The sequence below is a fragment of the Poecilia reticulata genome, chromosome 11 (assembly GCF_904066995.2).
Source record: "Poecilia reticulata chromosome 11, P_reticulata-male-v2, whole genome shotgun sequence".
Taxonomy (NCBI): domain Eukaryota; kingdom Metazoa; phylum Chordata; class Actinopteri; order Cyprinodontiformes; family Poeciliidae; genus Poecilia; species Poecilia reticulata.
The window spans coordinates 18,121,252-18,144,610 of record NC_088840.1 but is presented as its reverse complement, the minus strand read 5'-3'; the positions used below and the strand labels follow the sequence as shown (position 1 = coordinate 18,144,610).

General features: G+C 41.1%; 1 protein-coding gene across 2 annotated transcripts; it reads right to left on the bottom strand.

Moving 5' to 3' along the window:
- Nucleotides 1-1,287: 1,287 nt before the first annotated feature.
- efna1a (ephrin-A1a) lies at nucleotides 1,288-21,909 on the bottom strand. Of its 2 annotated transcripts, none has more exons than XM_008422497.3 (5): nucleotides 21,287-21,909; nucleotides 5,934-6,229; nucleotides 4,771-4,836; nucleotides 4,601-4,693; nucleotides 1,288-3,621 (listed from the first exon to the last, which is right to left on the bottom strand). In XM_008422497.3, the coding sequence occupies exons 1-5, from the start codon at nucleotides 21,382-21,384 to the stop codon at nucleotides 3,509-3,511; spliced, it is 666 nt and encodes a 221-aa protein (XP_008420719.1). In that variant the 5' UTR covers nucleotides 21,385-21,909; the 3' UTR covers nucleotides 1,288-3,508. The 2 variants fall into 2 exon arrangements, with proteins under 2 accessions (XP_008420719.1, XP_008420720.1); XM_008422498.3 differs by having other exon boundaries at nucleotides 1,288-3,618.
- Nucleotides 21,910-23,359: the final 1,450 nt, after the last annotated feature.

Sequence of the window (23,359 nt, the reverse complement as noted above, 5' to 3'; positions counted from 1 at the left end):
GGTAATCCGTTTGCTCCTCGCCGCTTTTGTAAAGTTATCGGAAAAGGTCGAGTGCTCCGCTAACGCTGCGAGAGGCGCTCAGCCAAGGAGAAAACGAAGTGTCACTACTGCTTTCTCAGATTTGTTCCTGTGTTTTCAAGTGTTGCCCTAAGAGTCTGAAGCCATGTTCTTGGCAATAGGAAAGGCTGTGCTTTGAGATAAACGCCAAAAGCTCGCATTACATCATTCCAGGCGGTTCTCGTGCACAGATGGAAGATATAACTTCAGTCTGAGCAGTTCCCACACACTTGGTCGCTCTCCTTTTTGCACCTTGCTGTAATTAATTGATGGCACCAACACTTTGACCCCTCTGGTCTTTCTGCCACGAGTGTTTTAAAGCTATTCTTGCAGCAGTTGTGTTGATATGCTGTCGCTCCGCATGCACAGCTGTGCCTCGCTTGTTTCTCTTGACTGTGAAATGTGTTTTAACTTGTTCAATTTAAATGCCCCATATCTGTTTTTATCTGTGTGCGTTATACCACATGTGTCAAACGCAAGGCCAAGTCTGGCCCCGCTGTAGCTTTTCATGTGGCCCATCTAAACTCCAAATTACATCAATAAGTCCTTCCAGTTTTTCACAAATCTGCAAAATTGACACAAAATCAACAAGTCTCTGCATTTTTTTTCTGGTTTTACTGCACATTTTCTCAAAATTGGTCAAAGACATTGAGTTTAAGTGGCTGCTGCCTCAGCTTTACTTGGTGTCAAGTAATAGTTCGTGATAAATACAGGAAGTAACAAATCCTTAAATTAGCGCAAATCTAAAAATTCCTTACAAACATTTCTAAATTGGCACCACAAAATCTGTCGTTTTATTCCTGGAGGAACAACTATTTATTGGTATTTTAACAGCTTAATTGGTTTTATCGATATATTCTGGTACAACCAGCCCTTTACGAACATTCAGATTTTTGATGTGGCCCAAAATGAAAATGAGTTCAACACCCCTGCATTATAATTATAAATACTTTTTCGATTGGTGTTATTTTCTAATGCCAAACTAAATTTTGGATTTGCATTAGCTGGCAGCCACGATGAGCTAATTTCCTTTTTTTGACACAATTTAAATATTAAATATTCTAATATAATGAGATCCACTTGGATTGTTTTAAACTGCTTAAGTAACAGTCTGAGAATCCAAAGTTTTAGGGATTCGTACTTTTAAATAGCTGTAAATGCATTCATTCATTTGGAACATCTCCGGAACAGTATTGCTATGACAGCCACAGATAAACACAAGAAAGCTGGTCTGATTTTCCAAAAATATCTTTTTTTTTTATTTCACATGAAAATTTTTCACATTTATCAAACTGTTTTTTTTTTATATATATAATCTATATTTATATACACATATGAACATATTATACACTTCTCTTACTTACACATGTACAAAATTAGGCAACGAGAGTTCAGGAAAGAATCAAAAAGAGAAAGATGGTAGTCATACACTGTTGTGCTTTGTCGTTTCTGGTCATTTGAAGATGAGCTTAGCAACTCCGTTCGATGCCGTGTCCTGTTCTGCTGCAAACCGGTGACTATTTTTTTTAAATTTTATTAAATTTTTTTATGTGAGAGATGTAAAAACTAAAACACAAAGAAAGATTTCCAACCAGCCCTTCATGTCAGAGAGTTTAACCCTTACAGTGGCTTCACCCAGCTAACGGAGAAGACCAGCCTCTCCTCGATGCACGTCGTCATCTCAGTGTTTTTGCTATTTGCAGAACATTTTGTCTCGACACTCTTTCAAATCAAAACACCCCACAGCTCAAGTACATTCTCCTGTTTTCAGCTCAACACGCGCACACGCATATACATTCCCTTTCACACAAATACCGCGTCCCCGGCACTCATCGCCATCAGTAAACATTACATTTAGTGAGCACAAGGTATGTACAGTAAAACTTCTGAGCTGCAAAAAACGTCATAAATTATTTTCACAGAATGTACACGTAAAAAGGATGTAGTGTGTGTTCACACAGCATCAGGTGGCGGTGTGTGTCAGTGTTCGAACTGCAGCGGCTTCCGAAAGGCCTCCACACACACAACCCTGTTAGAATGACAAGAGTAAAAACTTTTTCCACAGACAATCTGACATTTTTCTTGCACAATTCATGTGAAACTATGACTGTTTTTGAGACTAAATAGAAAAAAAGTTGCCTAAAAAAAATTATGGATTTTAAATGCGAGGATTTTCTTGACATTTGCATCCCTTAGATAAAGTTATAGTTTGCAGAGAGGCTTGCAAAACAAGATATCAATTAAGAGCATTTTAGATGCACTATGTTACAGCGGCAGCAGACATCAATCATTTGAGAGAGCGTGGAAAAGCAGGAACATTGCAAAAATATTTAAATTTCACCAAAATGAATAAAACAAAGCAGAAATAACCTGGTCAGGAAAGGATGCAAAGAGCTGCTGGCTTTCACATGTGACAAAAAAACATCAAGAAGCTTTTGGAAAAATGTGTTTTATTCTAAAAAATACTAAACTTAAGCTTTTGTGGCACGATGGTTCCAAAAACCTTTAAGTGTTTGGAACGTAATGACTAAGCTCAACAGAAAATCTGGACAGGCCACCTGAAGAGGGCGAAGAAATGTCCTCACAATGTGGTAGATTTGAGGAACCCTTCAACGTAGAGCGAGTAAATATTACCAAATAAATATGATGAAATGCTGAAATTGAATTAAAAGGCGCTTCGTTTCAGAATATGCTCAAATACGAAGCCAAGCGTATTATTTTCCTGCCGATTGCTTTGTTGTTCAGCTGAATTGTGCAGGCTAAACGTCACATGTTCTACAGAAAAGTGATTCATTTTAAAAGCTCGTCGTCGTAGCCGGTGTGTGAAGCCTTTCTAAAAGCCGCTGCGTGTGTGTTTGTTAGTGCTACAGTGTGTAAGCACATGGTCCACAAAGGGATGGTGGTGATGAGAACAGCTCCCGTGTGTACGAATGCTACATTTAGAGAAAAGTAATCGCTTGAGACATCAACAGCACTCGGTAACGATGACACGACAAATCAGTACACGATACTCAAAGGTGGAATAGTGTACAGGTTAGAAAGAGGGCTGATCTTTGGCTCGAGTTCAGATGGTCTAGTTAGTGTTTGTGCTCTTGGTTGTTCTTCATCCACGTTGAGATCTTCTTCCTCTTCATAGTTTTAGAAGCAATGTGTCCTGCAAAAATGTTGTTGCACAGCCCTCCAGACAAATACAACTCAAACAGGGCTTGGCTTTCCAAAAAATAAAAAAATGAAAAAGAAAAAAAAATACTGTGATCTTCTGGAAAATAAGACGAAAGCACAAAAACTTTGTCTCAAATGCTCAATGAGGGTCCATCTGTACTTTACAAGTTCTGAAAGTCTCTCCCAGCGGCCAGCATTGGGTAATATTTTTATTTTAAGTCCGTGGTTTCCAACCCCACAGACTGTCTTCACTGTAGTCCCTGAAAAAAGTCAGTCTTTTCGCTTCCTTTCAGTGCAACAAAAGTAGTAAGGGGACTAGCAATGAGACGACGGAGAGCGACGTGGACGCAGCTGCAGAGTGGACACTTTGGACATCTGGAAGCACTGCAACAGGGTCATCTGCTGGAAGAAGGAGAATAAAGAAAAGACATTAAGATTACACCCCCGTATCTTCCTCGAACTAAGCTTGGATTCCAGTGCCTTTGAAAAGTTTTCAGACTCCTTGAACTTTGTTACATTTTACCAAAGTTTCAACCTCAAAACTTCAATGCAATCTCTTGGGATTTTATGTGACAGACGAACACGGTGGGGTGCATAATTTTGAAGCGGAAGTAAAAAGATAGAAAGTTTTTCCAAATGTATTTGCAAAAAAAATATATCTGAAAGTGTAGTGTGTATTTGTATTTATCCCCTTTTTATCTTATGGCCAGAAGTAACATCCAAACAATTACCTTAGAAATTTGCAACAAGAGTTCACCTTTGGCTCATTTAATTTCAGCATAAACGCTTCTGAGTTTTTTTTTTTTTTTTAGAGAACATTAGTAAACAAACAGCATCATGAGGATCAAGGAACGCCGCAGAAAGGTCAGAAAAAAAGGTCTAGACGAAGTTTAAGGCAGGATTAAGTTGTAAAATGTCCCTGGTTTTAAACATCACCCAGAAAGTTATCAAAATTATCACCCAAAAATGTCAAGAATGTGGCAAAACTGCAGCCGAAAGGTTCATGCTAACTCTGAGGGAGCTGTAGAGGAAGCAAGTTCAGGTGGGAGAATCTATTAGTTGCACACTGTACAAGTCTGGGAAAGAGTAGCAAGAGGAAAGCCAGAAAAGTCCCACTGATGCATCAGCTTTGACAAAAACTGTGAGAATACAGTTTTTCCCGCAGGAACACAAAAGCGGGCCAGAGTTCAGAGTTCACTACCCTCTGCTTCTTCTTTCATAAAAACCGTTTGCAGAGGTTCACTTCCCAGCAGGATGCCACACTTTTCAGATTTTTGTACACAGAAAGTGTTGAAAATGAACTAAATGTGTAAAAACTTCAAGTGGTCTGAATATATATATATATTTCAAAAACTGCATCACAGAGGACTGGTGAGCGTACCTGCAGGTCTGTTGGAAGGGTTGTGAACACCACCGCCCGCTCCAGCTCCACCCCCGCCTGTACCTTTGTTGGCGACTCTGGCCTCCTGGGAGCCTGAGTAAGAAACAGAAGCACGATTAGATCTCCTGCTTCGCTCTGTCCCCAGACCAAAGAGATGTAGGTGAACTCACCGTCGGCTGCGATGACGTCCACCCGCAGCTTGAGACACTCTTTGCCGTGGTGGTGCAAAGGTTTGGCTGCGGAGAAGGCAAGATGGGAAAACAACGACACAGGCATTAACATCCAGACTAATGCACTTATCCTCCCCTTTAATCCACCTTCATGCTCGCAAACGTGCAAACACGCGCACACACACACACACACACACGTTTAAATTCTTGGCAGCAAAGCGTTGGGAGGCCATCTGCGACCGGGCAAAGTAAGTTTCGTCCCGCCGTTCGTCTAATTACAACCGTGGTAAGGGTGACAAAATTGCACGAGCTCTGTGCACGGTCTAGCAGGACAAACATGGCACACGCTATGCCAACAGCCTGCACACGATAAGCTTCAAAGAGCTGAACACTACGCTCCAGCTGGTGCACAGAGATTGTTGTAGTCACGCTTTCTTATCGGGCTGAGATTTCAGCTCGAGAATAATTACATTAACTTTAATTTCACCCTCTTTCAGGGCCACCCTGAGATTAGAGTTTGTGTTAACCTTTTAAGATAAGGGTTTTAATGTCTCCTTAGGCTTACATTATAACTATTTACAATGTGAACTAGGGCAAAATATACTTTAGAATATGTCATCATCTGTTTTTACAGTGCCTTACAGACTTAAAATATTTTTGCGATATTTAATTTGAAGCTGATCAGTTAATATCAAGTTTCCTAATCAGACCTTCAAATCTCAGACTTTTAGACAGTAAGTCAAGGACTGGAAATGGTCTTTTTTTCCCCCCAGATTGTATTTTATTTACTCCATTATATTTTTTAATTTTAAAACTTTCCAAACATATCCAGACACATAGAAAGTTTAAATCAAATTCCATGGTTTTTCGAACCTTATAAAAGCAATGCAGGGATTTTAGGAGTGTTTTTAAATGTTTTATGGGGAAAAACCCCCAACATTTTATGATAAAGTCCTTAAAAACTTAGGACATTTTGAACTTCTGAAGCTTTGTGTTTAGACCCAACATACCAAATAATGTCATGGCATTCAGGGGAATCAAAGAAAAATCAAACATTTCCACTACATTGTAGATGTAGATTAAAGACCTGCAGCTCGTGACTAAAGTCAAAAACTTGCTTCTGCACAAAACGAGACAAAAAGCAAAACCATAACAGCACTTACAGATATAATAGTAGCTTTCTCCCTGACGAAATTCCTTCCCAAAGGTGAATGGAGTAAAACGCTGGAACTTTTCGGAAAACTTCTCTGGAGCGTGAGGGGCAAATGGATGGCTGCACTCCCAGCGCATCTGGTCGTATGATTGGGGCTTGCAGGACTCGTAATCTTCACGCTCCACCATGTACAGCACGTAGCGCTCGGCGTCCACCTGCGGCACCTCGCCCAGAGGGTAGTGAGGGCAAACAATGTCCAGGTAGTCATTGAGCTTCACCTCCACGGCGTAGTCGTCCCGTTGAAACCTGCAGAGAGGGGAGAGAAAGGGTGAGGAAGGTTACGCCAGTGGCAGGAGACTGATAACCGTAGTTATAGCTCTGGAGGGGTGATAAATGTAAGCCTCAAAACCTGTGATTATATATTGATCGACCGAACGTCAAATGTGCGACAGGGAAATCAGAGGAAAGACTGAGCGGCCTGCGAATGAGAGACGGAGAGTGGGACAAAGAGGGGATGTTGGGCCGAGAAGATGAGTGTGTTCAGGTGGAATTAAAAGGGAAAACCGGGAGAAGCGGCAATCTGCTGAGAACTTGCACATAAATATGGATGAACGTGAGGGAGCTGCTGAGCTCTGCTGGGCCAGGAGCTGGCACAGAGCGCGCATCGATCCCGCGTCCCCCAGGAGTTGAATGATGTTTACAAAGAAACATTAGCAGTCAGTTAGCCCGTCAAGACAAGAGATGAGTATCGACAGCAGCAAGGCTACACACAAGCACCTCAGGGATGGAGCATCAGAATGCATAATGGAAAAATGCACTCAAACAGACAAAAATAACTTTATTCAAACCATTTATTCTCTAAACAGGAGCCAAAATGTATTGCTTAAACTTTCAAAAGTAATATTCCCCCCTTTCTATAATGTACAATGAATTAATTTCATTATTCAGTAAAAGAACAATGAAGTCAATGCCAGCATGAGCATGTTAATGCTGCAATAGCATGGTAAAGCCAAACAAAAGTTAATTGTAACATTTCTTATTTGTTGAATATTGGCCTGATCCCAGCCGTAATCAGGGCAATTGATCACAGCTGGGATAAGCATACATGTCCATTTAACAAATTAAAATATGTAAAAGTATGACAGAGCTGCAGTGTAAGTTGCAATATAAAAACTTAAGCTACAATTAAAGCAGGTATTCACTCCTTAATTAATTATATGCAACCTAAAATTATAAAAAAGACAAAAAGGCAAACTGTTTGTATTTAATTTCCTCCCATTCATAATTTTTAATGAAGATTGCAACATGCAGTCAATGCCTTTACTAGTATTATGTGTGCAGTTTTTCAGACTTAGAATTACCCAAAAGCAATAGCTTCCTGATATCTTACCAGTTAGAGAAAATGGAAACATGAAACATGCATTATACAATTTATTTTCATATTAAATTTAATTTTAATTACTGTTTATATTAACATTAAACTGTGTTTCCCTCAAAAGCAATTAAATCACGCTGTCCAGTTCCAGCTAGCATACTATTAGCATGCTAACGCCCCAATTAGCTGCCAAACATTTCTATCGGCAGCTAAGAATTGTGATTTTTAGAATAATTTTAACATACCCAAGCACAATAAACATCCTTTTTTTAATATAAATTTAGTCAAATCTGAATAAAAAAGTAGAATATTTTTCATCCAGTGTTGTGGGTGTGATGCAGTCTATGCTTGAGATGCGAGAGTGAATCCAGTAAAATAAAAATAAAAAATATATATAATGTTTAAAACTTTGTTTCGAGTCATAATGTGCATTTTAAGAGACATGCAGACAGAATACGTAATCAAGACAAGAGTTAGATCATGCTGTTCATCACAGATTTTGTGGTTCATTCTCAGCAATCCTGCTGGTGATTATGCAACACAAAATTAGGAACCCTCAAAGAACATCTAAGGCATTAAACCACACAAGCAGAGCTCAGGACTTTCCCCTCTTTAAATAGGATATGATATAATCGGTTAACGTACAGAACACGATTGAGACTCACTAAGCTGTATGGGGCACAGAAACATATGTTTTAACCCATTCATTAGCCAAGTTGAACGATCATGCGACATGGTGATAGGCTTTAACTGTCTTCCATCACATTCCCTCTCATTACAAACACAGAGACAGTCAGACTGTCTCTCTCCCTTCCATGAATCCCTCCCTTCAGTCCTCCACCCTCTTTACGATAGTCTTCACCAAAACCTTTTTTTTTTCCCCCTCCTTGCAGAAAAAGATGGATTTTAGCCTGCTGCACTGGAAAAATACAGAAAAGTCAAGCTGAGTACAAGAGTTTAACTCCAATATATCTCAACAATCTATGATTCTCCCTCCCGAGTTCATCCTTCAGAGATATGAGTTTATCTCCAGGGAATTGCCACCAAAGGTATTTCACTTTTGTCTCCTGACTGAGTGAGTACTCCAAGGGTGGCTCACAGCTAAAGCTCTCTGTTCTCTGTTGAAGCCATTTATCACCAGGCAGGAGCAGTAGCCAGCCCCTCGTAACACACCGGCGCACACACTTCACACTAATTCCCATCTATCAACAACCTAAAGCTGTAGCTACCTACTATTTACACCCACCAAACCCACACAGAGCTACTTTTCCTCCCCTGGTAGTTCACCACCCCAGCCCCCATGAAATGTGGATCAGTTTACCGTCTCTTACTGTTCTGAGGTATCAAGGGAATCCCGAAGGAGGGACGAGATTTGACAGACCTAAATATTTTAACAGCTTTCGAGCACAGTATAGAGTTCTGTTGCTTTTGCCAAGAGCTGGGTTTGGATTGGGTTTTCGAAAGCTGAAAAAACAGACAACCAACTGTTGCATCAATATATCTGCGAATCATAATCCACTTCTTTAGGTACAGCTTTCTAGCAACTATTTGAACCCCCTTCTGGTTTAAGGCATAGATACAACGAGGTGTCTGAAACATTCCTGAAATTTTTTGGTTCGTATTAAGACGATAGCATCAAGCAATTCCTGCAGATTGTTTTGGCTGCACATATCTGATGCAAATCTCCCGTTTCACCTCATCCCAGAGGATTCCTGGTGCAGTGAGATTAGGCAACTGTGGAGGAAACTGGAGCACCGTTAACTCAGTAAACCACTTTGAGATTATTTAAACTTTCTGACTTAGTGTGCGATCCTGCAGGAAGTAGTCATCTGAAAACCGGTGGCATCCTCAGGTAAAAGGTGTGTAATCAGAATATGCATTCTGTCAGATGAAAAGCACTGTTTGTAAAGTAAGACAGATTTACCACATATTTTTGCATTCAAAATGTTTCTAGCATTCTCACTTTAAGGAATTAAATGTGGTTTTAATCATTTTTAAGCAGAAAATTATAAGCGGTCTCGAAAACATCCTTTTGTTTGTAAATAATCCACATTATGTGTTTCGCTTAGTGAACCGAGTTGCTGAAAAATAACTTTTCAATTATATTCTAATTTACTGAAATGCACCAGTAAATGTTGCTCAGTTGTAGTTAAAACATCCCCCATCTTTACATCACCAGCAGCCTGAATCGTCAGTCCAATACAGGATGATTTATCAGACAAGGCAAATTCTTCCAACCACTTATTGTTAAACTTTGGTGCACATATGCAGATCATAGCTTCAGTTTCTCAATTTTCATTGCATGCGATTCAAGATTCAACTTGTTGTGCATTCAGAGATGATATTCTACATAAGTGGCTATTTTAGCTGCTGCTGCTCTTCTATCGTCTCATACCAATCAGCCCCAATCTCCTCCGACTCCTGAGATCAACCATCTTCTCCACAAAACTGTATCTCCCTAGATATACTCTCTTTTTGAACCATGCTTTGTAAATCAGAACATCACAGTCACTGAAACACTCAGACCAGCTCATCTTGCAACAGCAACACATTCAAAGCCACTTTAATCCCCTTTCTTCCTCTTTCCGAAGCTCAGTTTAAAGTTCAGCGAGTTGGCTTCAACTACCACCCATTAAAGTGGCTGGTGGATGAATGCAGGGTCAAGCTTTCAAGAGCTTGGAAGAAAAAAAAAAAACGAAAGCTAGCCATCTTCTCCACAAATCTTGCAAGCTATGACTTCTCAAAAGCCTTTGGGGCGCTAAGCTGAAGTATATATTTCTCTGTGAATTCTGCCTTTTCTCATAAACCCCTTCGGATGTAACAAGTAGCATTTGGTGGGGGTTTTAGTGACAGGCTCCATATGTGTGACTAACGATCAAAGTGCTCAGGCCCATGCACCGGCACCAGTCGCTCATTAGTCAGCGAGGTTGTTTGTTGCCATAGGTCTTCCTGATACCCCCTGGTAACAGGATAGACGTTATGGCTCCAAGCTCTGGCCCCCCCCCCCGAATCGGTTCACCAATCTCCGCCTGACTGCATTCCCTCACTGCTGATGGCCAGATAAACCACCATTTGAATACAAGGCTTCTTTAGTACAGTTCTGAAACTTCCAGCAGCAAACTGTGCTGATAACAGTGCGCGACAGCCAACTTGTGGAGAGGGAGAACAATAATTATCATTTTGCCACGGTCCAAAAAGCTCAGCGCTTATCTCCCGCTCGCCTGCCGCACTCTGTTTACCAGATCGACACTAAAGTGTTTTTTTCCCCCTGCTGTTACTTTCAATTGCAGCTGAATCGATAACACAGTCAAACAAGCGAGGTTTGTATGCGCTATCCATGACAGAGCTATCATCCCCCCCAACAAACTAGCTGCTTACACCTTGATTACCGACTGGTCGTGGTATGGTTGCGATGTGTTCATCAAAAGAGGGTCGAAGGGGGGCGCAATTAAAAACACAAAAAGAGGTATTAAAGTCACCCTGGAGGGGGGTAATTATGCCCTCCTGCTCCCCACTTCCAGCCCATTTAGGGTGAGAGTCTGAGCGAGGGAGACGGGAGGCATGAATAGGAGTGGGCGAGGCGGGGTCAAAGGGCTCCAGTCGGGAATGGCTTTTGATGTTCCCCCGTCAGTGTTTCTGTTTCGTGCTTCATCAATGCGGCAGTTTCATTCGGCATCTCTGTTGACGGTTCAGACGGGAGCGGCTCGCTTAGTGGGGAGAACGGTGTCTGAATGCACACCAGGGGAGGCTGGCTAATGCCTTTTATTAATGGCAAACAGTTTTAATTATCCCACTGCCTTTTGTTCCCGTCCAGCGCCTCAGCATTGAAACGTTCCACATGATCAGCTTAATTAACTGATTGGAGTAACTCCCTTCAAAGGAAGCGTTGGCTCCTGTGTTTAGAAGTTAAGCTAACAATGTCAAAGCCCGCCACCTTTACTCTCCAACGCCCCGACAAATCTATCTTTCACGCCCGACTTGGGGGTCCCTTGTTATTTTCCTCTTCCAGACTTTTTTCCTTTCAGTTTGTAAATGGAATGTATTGATTTATTCATATTGCTTAAGCCAGGATGCTTCCTATTAATCACGTCAGTGCTTCTGTAAATGTCACAGCGTGGAGGAGCGGCTGTTTCCCCTCTTTTCGGATGATTTGTGGAACTGAGGCATGCAGCGAGTATTGTTTGCATGCGTGTCTGTCTCGGCCTGATACATTTAAGTGTGTGATTGTTTATGTCTGACAAGGTGTGTGTGTGAGTGTGTTTTGCCTCGCTCCAGCTCTAAGGAATCTGGGAGTGCGTTTCAGCCGCGATAAGGTGGAGGATGAATGTCAATAAGGAACAGCTATGATAGCTCAGAGAGAGAATGTCAAGTGGTCAAGAATTTGGTGAAAAATCCACTACAGACCATATCCGGCCTCTCTTCCTCCTCGCATGCTAAGGAATCCTTGATTTATTGGAGCGTTCTTTGGGAGCTGGAGTCTAATCGCTCTTCTTTAATCTCCCAGGTCTGCCTTTTTCCTTTCTACTCAACCTCTATCCGCTCCTTTTATCCATCCATCACCCTCCCATCTCTTTGCTCTATCACCCTCTGGAATGCCGGACCTCTGAGGTGAGGAGGCCACGAAGCGGATCAAAGGTTGGGCAGTTATCAAATCAGCACCTGAGGATCTTAAACATATAAAGTTGGAAAGAAAGACTCTGAAACTGCCTTTTGTCTCAACAAGGCAACATTAAACCATCGTGAACTGGGCCGTGTTTTGTATGGGTTACGTCTCCTGGTAATTTCCCTCAACAAAGCTAGGGATGAGTGAACCAAAATGTGTGGGACCATCTAATCGGCTCATCCAGACCTGGATTATTGGGTGGGGCAGAGTCTTTGCTGCAGCCCATTCATCAGCGCCAGACTCTGTTTAATACCGGGGCTTAGAGTGGACAGCGAGGCCCAAATCAGGGGACAAAGTAATGTGTGAGACAGGCAGGCTGGAGCTTTTTTTACCCCCTACTTCTATTGTCCTCACATCAAGAGCAGGCGTTACTCCTGTACGCAACGGTTTTGGAGTTCAAAGAAAACATCACTGGTAATGTTTAGGTGCTGCAAAACCGTGATTGAAAAGGGAAAACGCAGTAATAAAAAATGGACACAGGGGAGCAGTTTGCTTCAAGATATTCCAATCAGAAACACATGTTGCCTAATAAGATGATTAAGCCTTAAAATCCGACAGTTCAGTGTTTCAGCTTGAATTCCTCTTGTAACTTTTGTCTATCCATTCATCCATCACTGCCGGCCGTCCCCTCCCACACTCTGTCCGTCTTTCATCACTCAATAAGCAAACCAGATCCTCATGTCCACCCCGTCCCTCCCCCGCCCTCACCTCAAACTCACTGAGCCAATCACAACCTGTCCTGGTGGTATTCCAAATATGCGGCTCTCTCTCCGGTCCGCCATTTGCAGTGTGAAGAGAGTTTGTGCCAAGCCTAAATGTCCAGTGAGCTCTCTCGACTTCCCCCCCTCTTAACATAATATTCCATCTTTTCACCCTTTGCGGCCCCGCGTGACTTTTGGTCATCCGTCTCAATCTGCTTTCCCCTGCCTGCCACTCAACCTTTGTCTCCTGAGTGCATCATTGGTCACTCCAGCTGCATTTCTGGATCAACAAGCCAGGCTGCTTTTGCCACCCGGCGAAATGACAAAACTCGGAAGCGACTCACTTCTTCTCTGGTACCGAAGCAGCTCAGATAAATGCACGTGCTCTTTCCAACTGTCTGAAACTAGTCCCAGATCCATTTGTACTTCATAAAAAGGCCACAGTAGAAAGGTCAGTATTGACATCACATCTCTCAGGAGCCAAATAGCTATACAACCAAATTGCTGGATTGATGTCTACAATTTAAATCTTTTTCTTTTACGTTTTCGCCTTTCAAAACAGCTTGAAACTTTTATTAGAAAAGAACCAATCAAACCATTACCGGCCTTCAAAGCTTGACCTGCAGACTCTGATTTGTGCAAATGTTTATTTATTGGGGCAATTGAATGCTAGACAGGGTCCTGAATAGAGGTTGTAGTTTTGAATCGAACAGAAGAAAATGAAGATATCACTTGTTTATTCCCATTGATCCCCAAATTCTCAACTTCTACTCTTAAAGTGATTTTTACTAAACTCAAAACATGTGGTTCTTTCACGCCTTTTTGCCATTTTGTTGCGTCGCAGTTTGAGTGTTTCAAACAGACAATACATGCATTTGCCCAGGGCCTCGTTTTGTACCTGCTTTCACAACAGGTGATTTAAAGTGATTCTCTAAAACCTGGCCATTATGTGCTGCAAATAAATGTGGTTATAAATCAGTTTTATCAGCAGGAGGTTGTTCAGAGCTGCTTTAGATGGATGGAGGTCATGTCTTGTAAGAGTTTAATGGTGCCATGAGGATCCGAAGCAATATAAATAAAAGCATAGTGTAAATCTTCAGGAAGAACATGTGAATTAAGTTAAATTATAGGTGAGATTTGACCTTTTTATAACCATCTCAATTGGTATCAGTCTGATTTGTTTGTTTTGATCCAAAAACTTTAGGTAAAAAATGTGTTTCCCACAGGACATTTAGTACAAAAACGTTTTAATTTTTATATGCTCTTACAACTGAGACATATTGAAAAGTCTAAATCTTCACATTTAGTCTACCATAAAAAACTATATAATCTATCATGTATGTTTCTGCATTTAGAGGCTTTCTCCAACATCTAGCCAATTATTTACAATAAACACAATACTTTAAAATGAATAAATGCAAAGCATGATGAATATGTTGGTACGGAAATGGAGCTGCAAAATGACAAAGTGGTGATTAGAAACAAACTGATATGAAAATATTAAGCATCTTTGTATAATGTGATTTGCACAAAATGAGGCAAATGGACCCAGAGCTCAACATGTTATTTGTCAATGTGTTTACAGATGTTTATAAGTATGAGTTTTTAGCTTTGCTAAATGTAATGATCTGGTGGAAAACACATTTTTTTCCCATATTCAACATATAAAAAACCAACAAAATAGACAATTTCATTGATGCTTTTCTGAATTTTAGGGGACTATCTTCCAAACATTGTCAGCTGTGGTAACAAAACTCATCTGTGGTGATTAATCTCTCATAGGATTAAATATAAGGCAGGGCTTCAGTTACACAACAGCCTGTACTTACCCAACAAGAAAAAACACAGTTATGTTTTGCTGATGATATCCAACTTTGTTTTGGCAAATTGCTCCTCATTGAAAAATGAATCATGATAAAGAATTGCAGCTGTAACTGAGATTTTTCTTCCTCCATGACTCTTGTAAATCACTGCAGAGAGGTTAAGGAAAAGGGGAAGTCTGGTGCACAGATAAGGAAGAGTAATCAAGATGGGAAAAGGGGGCGATTAAACAATCCGAGAGGTTTATGGGGGGTAAGACTGGATCTGAGGTGAACGATACATTCAGGCAATTCATCCTGGTTGAAAATATCGCTCATAAAACCATTAATCCTCTGCTAATCATAATATTCTCACCCTTCCAACATTTCCCACATAAAAGCCTGGGAAGCTTAATCAACTCCTGCATTCAGACTTCTCAACGTTGCGTGTGTTGCTGTGTGAGAAATGTATTGTTTATTGTGCAGACAGGATACGCAGTTTTCCCGGGAAAACATGTTAACAGGATGCTCAGCACTACGGAGGAGACGGCGTGCAGACTTTGGCAGTAGCGTCCCGACAGCTCGCCTGCAGGAAGTGTAAAGAACTTTGGCCTGATTCATTATGTGGCACAGTCAATAAAACACGTCCCTCCTACCTGACGCTACGAGAAAGAGTTGAAACGGGAGAGGGAAGGACAGCACAAGACGTGATTACTGTCCATTTGACCATTTCACTGGGCATTTTCTCCAGATTGAATTTACCAGACAGATTACAATGCCAGATTAAGAGCAGAAGGAGGGGGAGAGAGGGCAGACAAAGATGGATCGACTTAGGAATTTTCTAAAGAGAACGCTGACCAGCAAAGGGGGAAGGGTGAGGGGCCGGATCAGAAACTTAAGTGGAAAACCTGGATACTTTTTTTTTTTTCCTTTTCCAGGGAAGTGACTCTGGGTCAGGTTACTTGGAATTCAAAACTTCATCTTTCTTTGCCAAATGGGAAAACCCAGTTTTATCTGTGATCTCCGAGTCCCACATGTGAATACAGATATAGAAGCAGAACAGAGGCTCAACATTATTACTATATTCATGGGATTTCTTGTTCCAAATCTTCAGGATAACCTACATGTAGACGGGGAGGTAAAAGAGAGCAGGGAGAGTCTTAGAAAGAGACTCAAGTGGCTTTTTGATGAGAAGATAGAAGAAGGAAGCTATAAGGGAAACGACTGAGATAGGGGAAAAAAAGTGAGAAGAAAAAGGGCAAAGCACCTCAGTGCCAAGAACAATAAAAAAAATATATACCACACCTCTTAGCGTGCTTCGCTCTTTCCCATTCCCTTCTCTGAGAACCAGAGTTGGAGGTGAGGAAATAATAGACTGAAAAGGGACAGCTTGTAAAGTTGAGATAAAAGCTGGCAAAAAAGGAGCGAAAAAACCCAAAAGGGGGAAGAGTGAGAGTTTCCCAGAGGCAGAGCGCCGGCCTGAGTGGCAGAGTGGCATTCAGGGACCACCGGCGTGACAGAATGACTGACAGACCGATAGAGGCTGTGCCACTTCATCACACGGTGAACTCTGACCCGCGATCCGTCACACCAGTTACTATTCTCTTTCTGTGGCCCACTGTGAAGACCATACCCCCCAATTTGTATGGGGCGCATCACAAAACAGCCACATTGACTGGTTAAATAGCAAGAAAATCCTTCATACCAGAAATAACTGCACACATTGAATCCAGGCATGGGGAGTGTGAGATGCTCAGGGTTTAATTAGCTTAACTACAAGTGCCACCGTTTTACATATCGCAGCATTTACAGAAGAGTTTAAAACAAAGAAGCATAATATAATTGCTTTTTTTTTTAAAACAGGAAAGAAGCAAATAATTCTACTTCTGCAAAAAAAAAGTGATTGCAAATTAATTACAGCTTGAAACAGCTTTCAAGTTTAATAATTGCACAGAAAAATATATCTTCTTCCCCGTCTGCCGTTTACAGAGTAATTCTAGTTTAACAGGCTGAAATCAGCTGGCCACATTTCACCGCCTTCTCTACGAATCAAATATGACTGTCAGCTAAATGGGGGAAAAGCGTAGATGCCTTCTTTCATCCAGCTGACCAACTGGTTGAGGGGGATCACTGAACCAGTTGGAGGAATAAGGAAACATTATTCCTCCAACTGTATTCCTCTATATTAAAATAAGAAGAAATAAGGAAACATTTCTGTAAATCATTAAAGTTGCAAGAGAGAGCTGGACTTTTAGAGGGTAACAGGAAGGTTGAATGGAATCCTTCTGAGATTTCCATCTACGTACGTCTGGCATGGATCATGTCAGATTTGGAAATGTTGGCAGCTTTTTGTAAATGTTCTGGGAGACAACTGGAGTCAATAACTTCATTGTTCGTTAGCACAAGATGCTGAAGGCAATTTAAAAAGAAAAATCTGTAATTCATGCTTTAAGATGATAACTGCTTTCACACACACAGTGGCGGAATAAATGATTGATGCCGCCTCAGACTAAGGTGATTAAAAACATATTTTGTAGTTCTTATATCATCCAATGACAATATTCCTCTTGAATTGGCCAAAATAGTTGGCAGAGATCAGATACTAGCGATGAGATTCAGATCAGTGCATCTCAAATGTTTTGTTTTTATCTTTGTGTACTTTGATACTGGTAGCTGAGCCAGGGCAACCCTATCAGTAAATACGACTGTCAGGAAGTACAGGAAGGCCCATAAACATTCAGAATCAGAGCTAATTAACTTAAAATGAAGAGTTTGATGCAAAAAAAAGTGTATGAGCCCAAGAGTGAGTAAAGAAACAGTTAAAAAAAGTCACAAAGCCAAGCTGAGAAAGAAACTGTGCCAAATAGGATGAAGGGGGAAGCAGCAGAGAGAGGAGCCAACAGGTACAAAGCCGAAAAGGAAAAGACGGGGAGTGGGGTTCGTGGTCTTCTCATGCTCTGCCAGCAGCGAAAAGACGAGAAAAAGTGGAAAAAGGAAGGTGTGAAAAAGGAAATTATGGCCTCGGATTTGGAGTTCCAGGGTTTAGAGGGCTCCTGGGAGGATGTTAACCTTCACAACCGCGTGGCACATGTGTGTGCACGGTCGGGTTAATGTGTAGAGAGCATGAGTCACGGCGTGAGTAAGCTTCTGCACGAAGACACTCCCTTGCACAAAAAAACAAGTCGGCGTGTTGGCAGGGAGAACCTGTGCTCCATTTTCTGGGAATGAAAGCTGATTAAGCTGCAGTTAATCTGAAACAAAAGTTCGAAAACACACCAGAAGTGTTGAAATGCAAACAGATTTCAGTCACGCTGAAACAAAGTAGTTATTAAAAGTTCAAGCAGGCTCGACCTTGGAAGTCAGCAGGCCCCAAGGCGCGATGGCACAACAGGGAAAGAAGTGGATATGCATGAGTGTGTGCTGCTGAACAAACAAGCTGTGAAAAAGGAAATGAGTCCGGGCCGCATGGACCGGAGTGATCAATCTCAGATCGATTTGATTAACGACAGCCTTTTTTATGGCGGGAGAGCACCCACGAGGGAGAAATGATGGACGTCAACACGTTGGATCAAGTGGCGGGTCACAGGGGAGGCAGCGTGGAGGTGAAAAGATGACAATCTACTGAATGAAACAAATTCAGAAACTCTGCTTAAGATGAGAGAAACAGAGAGAGAGAGAGAGAGAGAGAGACGCAGTCATTTGTGTAAAAAACAGCAAGTGCAAACAAGACGGATTACCAGTTTGTACGCAGGCACCGCAACTGTTGTTGCACAGCAGGGGCACGCCAACATTAAAATAAAACCCCTCTCCATCTGGGACTTTGACTTTCCTCTGATTTGCAGAGAAAAGCCTTGCTGCTGTAATTACGGACTTTCTGCGAACATTACACGATGCAGTTTTTATCCCTCATGGGGAGAAAGTTGGTTGTGGTAGAACTTTTGGTGTTTGCAGAGAGATGAGAGAGGATGATTGATTCAGACGCCTTTGGTGTGATTGAGTGATAGTCTGCCAGGAGTCTCTGTTTGCACTCGCCCGCTCATGTGTGTCGCTATGCGCGTCTCTGTGTGCAGAACTTTGCTAGTGGTTTCTTGAACCTGACCTTCTTCGCGCCGTTTCACCCCAGACATCATCAACTATGATTCTAATTGCGACCCCTCCCCTCGCTCATTCCAAACGGCCGGCCCCTAACCCCGACGATTTGCGCTCCGATTTCTTCTCCCCAAGCAATCCATCTCTCTCCCACGTAGTGTGACCTACTGGGCAGGCTTCATGTTACCTCCTTTGTCTCTGTCGCGCAGCATTATTGCTCGTCCTGCCACCTGAAACACAAACGCCCTCCTGTCTCCCTGACGGCCCACAGTGTGAAAGACGTCCCCTGATTTAGGGGGCGCAGTAACCTCACGACTCCACGCAGTGGTTGGGGCTCTGTGTTAGATGGGGAGGATATTGCAACAGATATTTCAGCACGCTGCTGTGAGTCAAGCCTGTAAAAATCCTGGAAAAGTTTATGAGCTGAAAGGATGTTAGCCCATGAATGAAAAAAATGTGTGAAACAGATGCTTTTTTGTTGCGTTTGCCTTAAGGATGCCATCCAGTGGTATATTTTTGTTTTTTTTATTCAAATATGAACGTAAACGGGCAATAAAACACATCTGGGTAATTAAATATGGCTTTTCCGCAGCAAAAAATACTATGTTTTTAAAAGGCAAATTAAAGAAGAAGAAAAAAATATGCTAGATCTGCTTTGATGACACCACAAGAGGAACAACACCCCATTTCATATCCATTAAGTTTTACACCATGCCCTTAAGCCATCCGCTCAGCCTTCTCTGTGGGTTGATTTTTTATCATTTCTTTTCTAGAGATGAAGTTATCAGGATTTTCCTGGACTCATTTCCAATGTCTTTGGAGGACCAACTGGCCAATTCTGATTTTGACCAGTTGCGACTAGAACACATGCAATAGATTAGCTGCACGTTCTGAAAGCAGAGCAATTAGAAAACTGTCAAATTTTCCTGTTTATGCATCTTAATATGCACAGCTAACTCCAGTACAATTAAAGTATATGCTCTATGATGCCTTCAAAGACAGGAAAAGTACCTTAATTTTGATTTATTTTACAAATAAGAGGAAACAGAAATGTTTTAGTATTTATACTGAAACTTAACTGTTTCAGACAATGAAATGAAATTTGGCAAATTTCCATCTGTGGCCAACTGACTAATTAATATTCATGTCTGTCATGAATGATTAAAAGTCACAGAAACACTTAAAACCTGAACTTTGTTTGGATCAGATAAGATTGTGCTTAAGCTAGGGCTTGGCCACCAAAACTAAAAAAAAAAAAAAAAAACCTCAAAAAAAACATCAATGATCATCTTTAACTTTAGAACAAGTCTAGCCAGTTCTGTGGCACTGAAAGCAGTCTGACCTCACAGTACTTATCCAAGCTTAACAACGTTTCCCTTTCTGACTCCTGAAAGATGTTTTTTTTTTTCTTACTTCTCCCCCCTGGTGTTGCCAAGAATGGTTATGATTGCATTGGTTGGACAAACGCATTCACTGGAGGGCAAACTGGAGGGACTGAGTCAATTATAAACTATTAGAGGAAGAAGTGACTGATGCAGAAAGAATACTGAAGCTTAAAAAGCATCTTACCAGAGCGCATTTAATGACTTGGCTCAAAATCGTTGCTGAAGATTCTTCATCCTCAAATCTATTTTCAGTCAGCCTTGAGGCTACGTCCATGTGCCACATTTAGAAAGGCACCAAAAATTTGGCGAGAGATTGAATTGGATAATTTCCCTTGATCGGTGGGACAAATACTGAAAATTCACATTTTCCTTCCATTCCTTGCAGAAAATTCCTCATTTTTAGTGTTACTTGGTTGTTATTGGGGGAGGAGAAATCTAAGTTGGTACAAACTGGAATGTGAGAAAAAGCCAGAAATCAGTATCGAGCAGAACAAGCCTAAAATCTATGTATCATTCTCTCAAATAGCTGGAATATTTTTGCCACAGCTTTGCAGAAGAGTAGTACACATAAGGAGAAGTTGATCAAAAACTAAAAAAACACAAAAAAACATGCATACAAAATAACCAGTAAGCTACTTCATGCCTTTTGTGATGTCATCAGCGGTGCATTTATGGAAAAGTGTCTGGTCGGATACACTTTATCTTGATTTATCACGACTTACAACAAATCAGAAGCACAAACAGGGAAACCGAACTTTCTGTGTTGTTGAATGGGTGGAAAAACTACAGTGAGCGACTTTACCGAAAAGTCCGGAAAATGGCTTTAAATCCCCGCTGCTTTTATTAAATCCCTCCATTTAACTCAGCTTTACATCCATCTAATAGCAGGAAATGTTTAACAACTTCGCTTTCAGGTTAAAAAAGATAAACACACAAATTATTCTGCATCACATGCGCACCCAGATTGCGAAAACAAAACATGAAAAAAAAACAAAAAAAAAAAACAACCCGGATTAAATGAGAACAGGTTGAGCCATGACCTGCAGATAAACAACCCTATAATAATAACAAGGCACGAAGGAAAGTGCCGTAAAGTGGGGGGGAAGGAGGAGGAGGGGGAGGAGAAACACTCCCAACTGTCTGGCGTTATCATGTCAACAGCAGCCAGTTGCCTCCATCCCAAACTCATCAAAACAACAACCACAGGAGGCTTGCTGCAATTATTCATGCATGCACTCGAAACACTGATCGTGAAGGATCGCTAGCCAGCAGTTAAAGACGAAAACTTCTCGCTTTCTTCACTTTTGAGCATGCATCTGATCTGAGGGATGAAATAAGAGGAGATATTTACTTTGGGTTGGTGCTGTTCCAGTAGACGCTGTGCCGCTCCGCCGACGCAAACCAGGCGCAGAAGCTCGCAATGAAGCCCGCAATCCAAATTAAATCCATGCCGGAGAGAAGAGTCGGAGGCGCGCAGAGACTCGCAGAAGTGAACTAAGTGGTGGTGCAAAATCTCAAAAGCAAAAATAAGTGGGGGCCGGGGGGGAAGCAGACTACCACTGACAATAAAGTGCACGTCCGCGCACCTGGAGGCTGCACGCTCAAAAATTATAAATGCTTTCTGTAAATCTGAGAGAAGAGTAGCAAAGAAGTGGGAAAGAACTCTGAGTGAACAAGTGAACTCAGCAAAGCCGTAGTGAATGAGAGGGTGAGCTGCGTGGAGGCTGGTTTTGTGAAACACCCCACTGCTGGAGGACACGCCCTCCGTGGGGCCGGGGACCAATCAGAGACCTGTCCGAGAAATGGTGCGCTTTGAGGGTTTGAGCCAGCAGTGGAGGAGGATATCTGGTCAAATACACATTCATTTTAGAACTTGGACCTCAGTTTTTTTTATTATAACATTAACCTTGAAGTTGGGTTCTTCAAAAGCTTTTATGTTTTGTTATGATTTATACTACTATGGATGTGCACAACGGAGTTCTGACATCTTAATAGAGAATTTACCCCAGTTTAAATAAAAGGTGAATGTTGTCTGTAATCTCCATAATTAAATGTAACCTGTCACTAAAACACAATTACATGTTTTTTTTCCCCTGTTTTTGCAAATGTATTCCTACTGCTCGGATTTGTCCAAATCAGCCAACTACAAATCCTCCTTTTTTATTAGGACTGTATGTGACAGATGAAAATAAAAAAGTGCAATTAATAAATTAATAATTTTCAGTCATTGCGACTTTGTACTTTTATGAAGTTAATAAACAGAGTTTGCCTGAATGTAAATTATGTTAGAGGAAATTAGTGAATAAACAGCAGCGTGAAAACCAAAAAACACAGCAGACATATCGATGAGACATTTGTGGAGACATTAAAAGCAAGGTTAGGTCATAAAAAATATCCCAAACTTTGAATATTTGGAGGGAGCATCATGCTGTGGGGATGATTTTCTGCAGCAGGAACAGGGAAGTAACTTTTTGAAAACTATGCTTCTAGGAGAAGTTTTACTGTTCCAAACCTTTTACTTCAACTTGTTATTATGAAGTAGCACTAATCATACTTGGGTAAATTTCACTGAATAAAGAACAAGGATGATTTAACCATAAATGCACAAGTCACACACACCTGCAGTATATGTAAAAATGAGACTTCTGGTCTGTGCACAAAGTTTGTTGTTTTAATGCTCAATCTGCTAAACCTCCAGAGTGATTTGAAGGTCAAGTCTATGTACAGTAAACAACTTCTAATACAAATGAAAACAGGTAAGCATTGGTTTCATAAGTTTTATTTAAAAGAAAAAAACTAACAAAAAACATTTATTTTTCCTTAAATGTGTTACTATGTAATTATTTTATTTTTTGCTGTGACTTGGTTAGTCTTTTAAACACCAGAAATTGCATATAAATTAGTATATTTTTTCTGTCTGTTTACATCATTTTTAAATATTATCTCAGCTGTTGTGATCAGTTTGTACTTGCCTCATTTCTTGCCAGGAAAGTGAAAGGCAGACATCCAAGTAGCTGTTGGATGTCTGCCTTTTACTTTTACTTGAATAATAAAAATAAATACTGGCGTAATATTACTCTTATCTGAGTACAACTTTGGGAAAAAATTTACCGAGTGGATGTAAACATTGAAGCTTTTGTTTACATCCACTTTAATGATGAAGTTTCTCCTGTAAAGAAACTTTATCAGAACCTGTTTTCCAGAACAATTTAAACCGGTTGAGATATTACTATAAAAGTTGATTACTGTCTTCCCTGCTCACATTAGAAAGATGTGCACAGTAAGTGTCAAAGCTGTATTTTTACACTTCATTACGCTGTTCACAGTAAACACGGCCAATCCAATTATTGTACTTGAACGCGTTCAGATTATGTTTTCCCCTCAAGCCCATGTCAGTCGCTGAGGTGCACCACCCATGCTCAAA

Excerpts from the sequence above, each read along its gene's own strand:
- efna1a (XM_008422497.3), bottom strand. The coding sequence starts at position 21,384 with ATGGATTTAATTTGGATTGCGGGCTTCATTGCGAGCTTCTGCGCCTGG. Across the intron at positions 4,837-5,933 it reads AGAAAGCTACTATTATATCT|CCAAACCTTTGCACCACCAC; the intron begins GTAAGTGCTGTT and ends CCTTCTCCGCAG. Across the intron at positions 4,694-4,770 it reads GGACGTCATCGCAGCCGACG|GCTCCCAGGAGGCCAGAGTC; the intron begins GTGAGTTCACCT and ends TTTCTTACTCAG.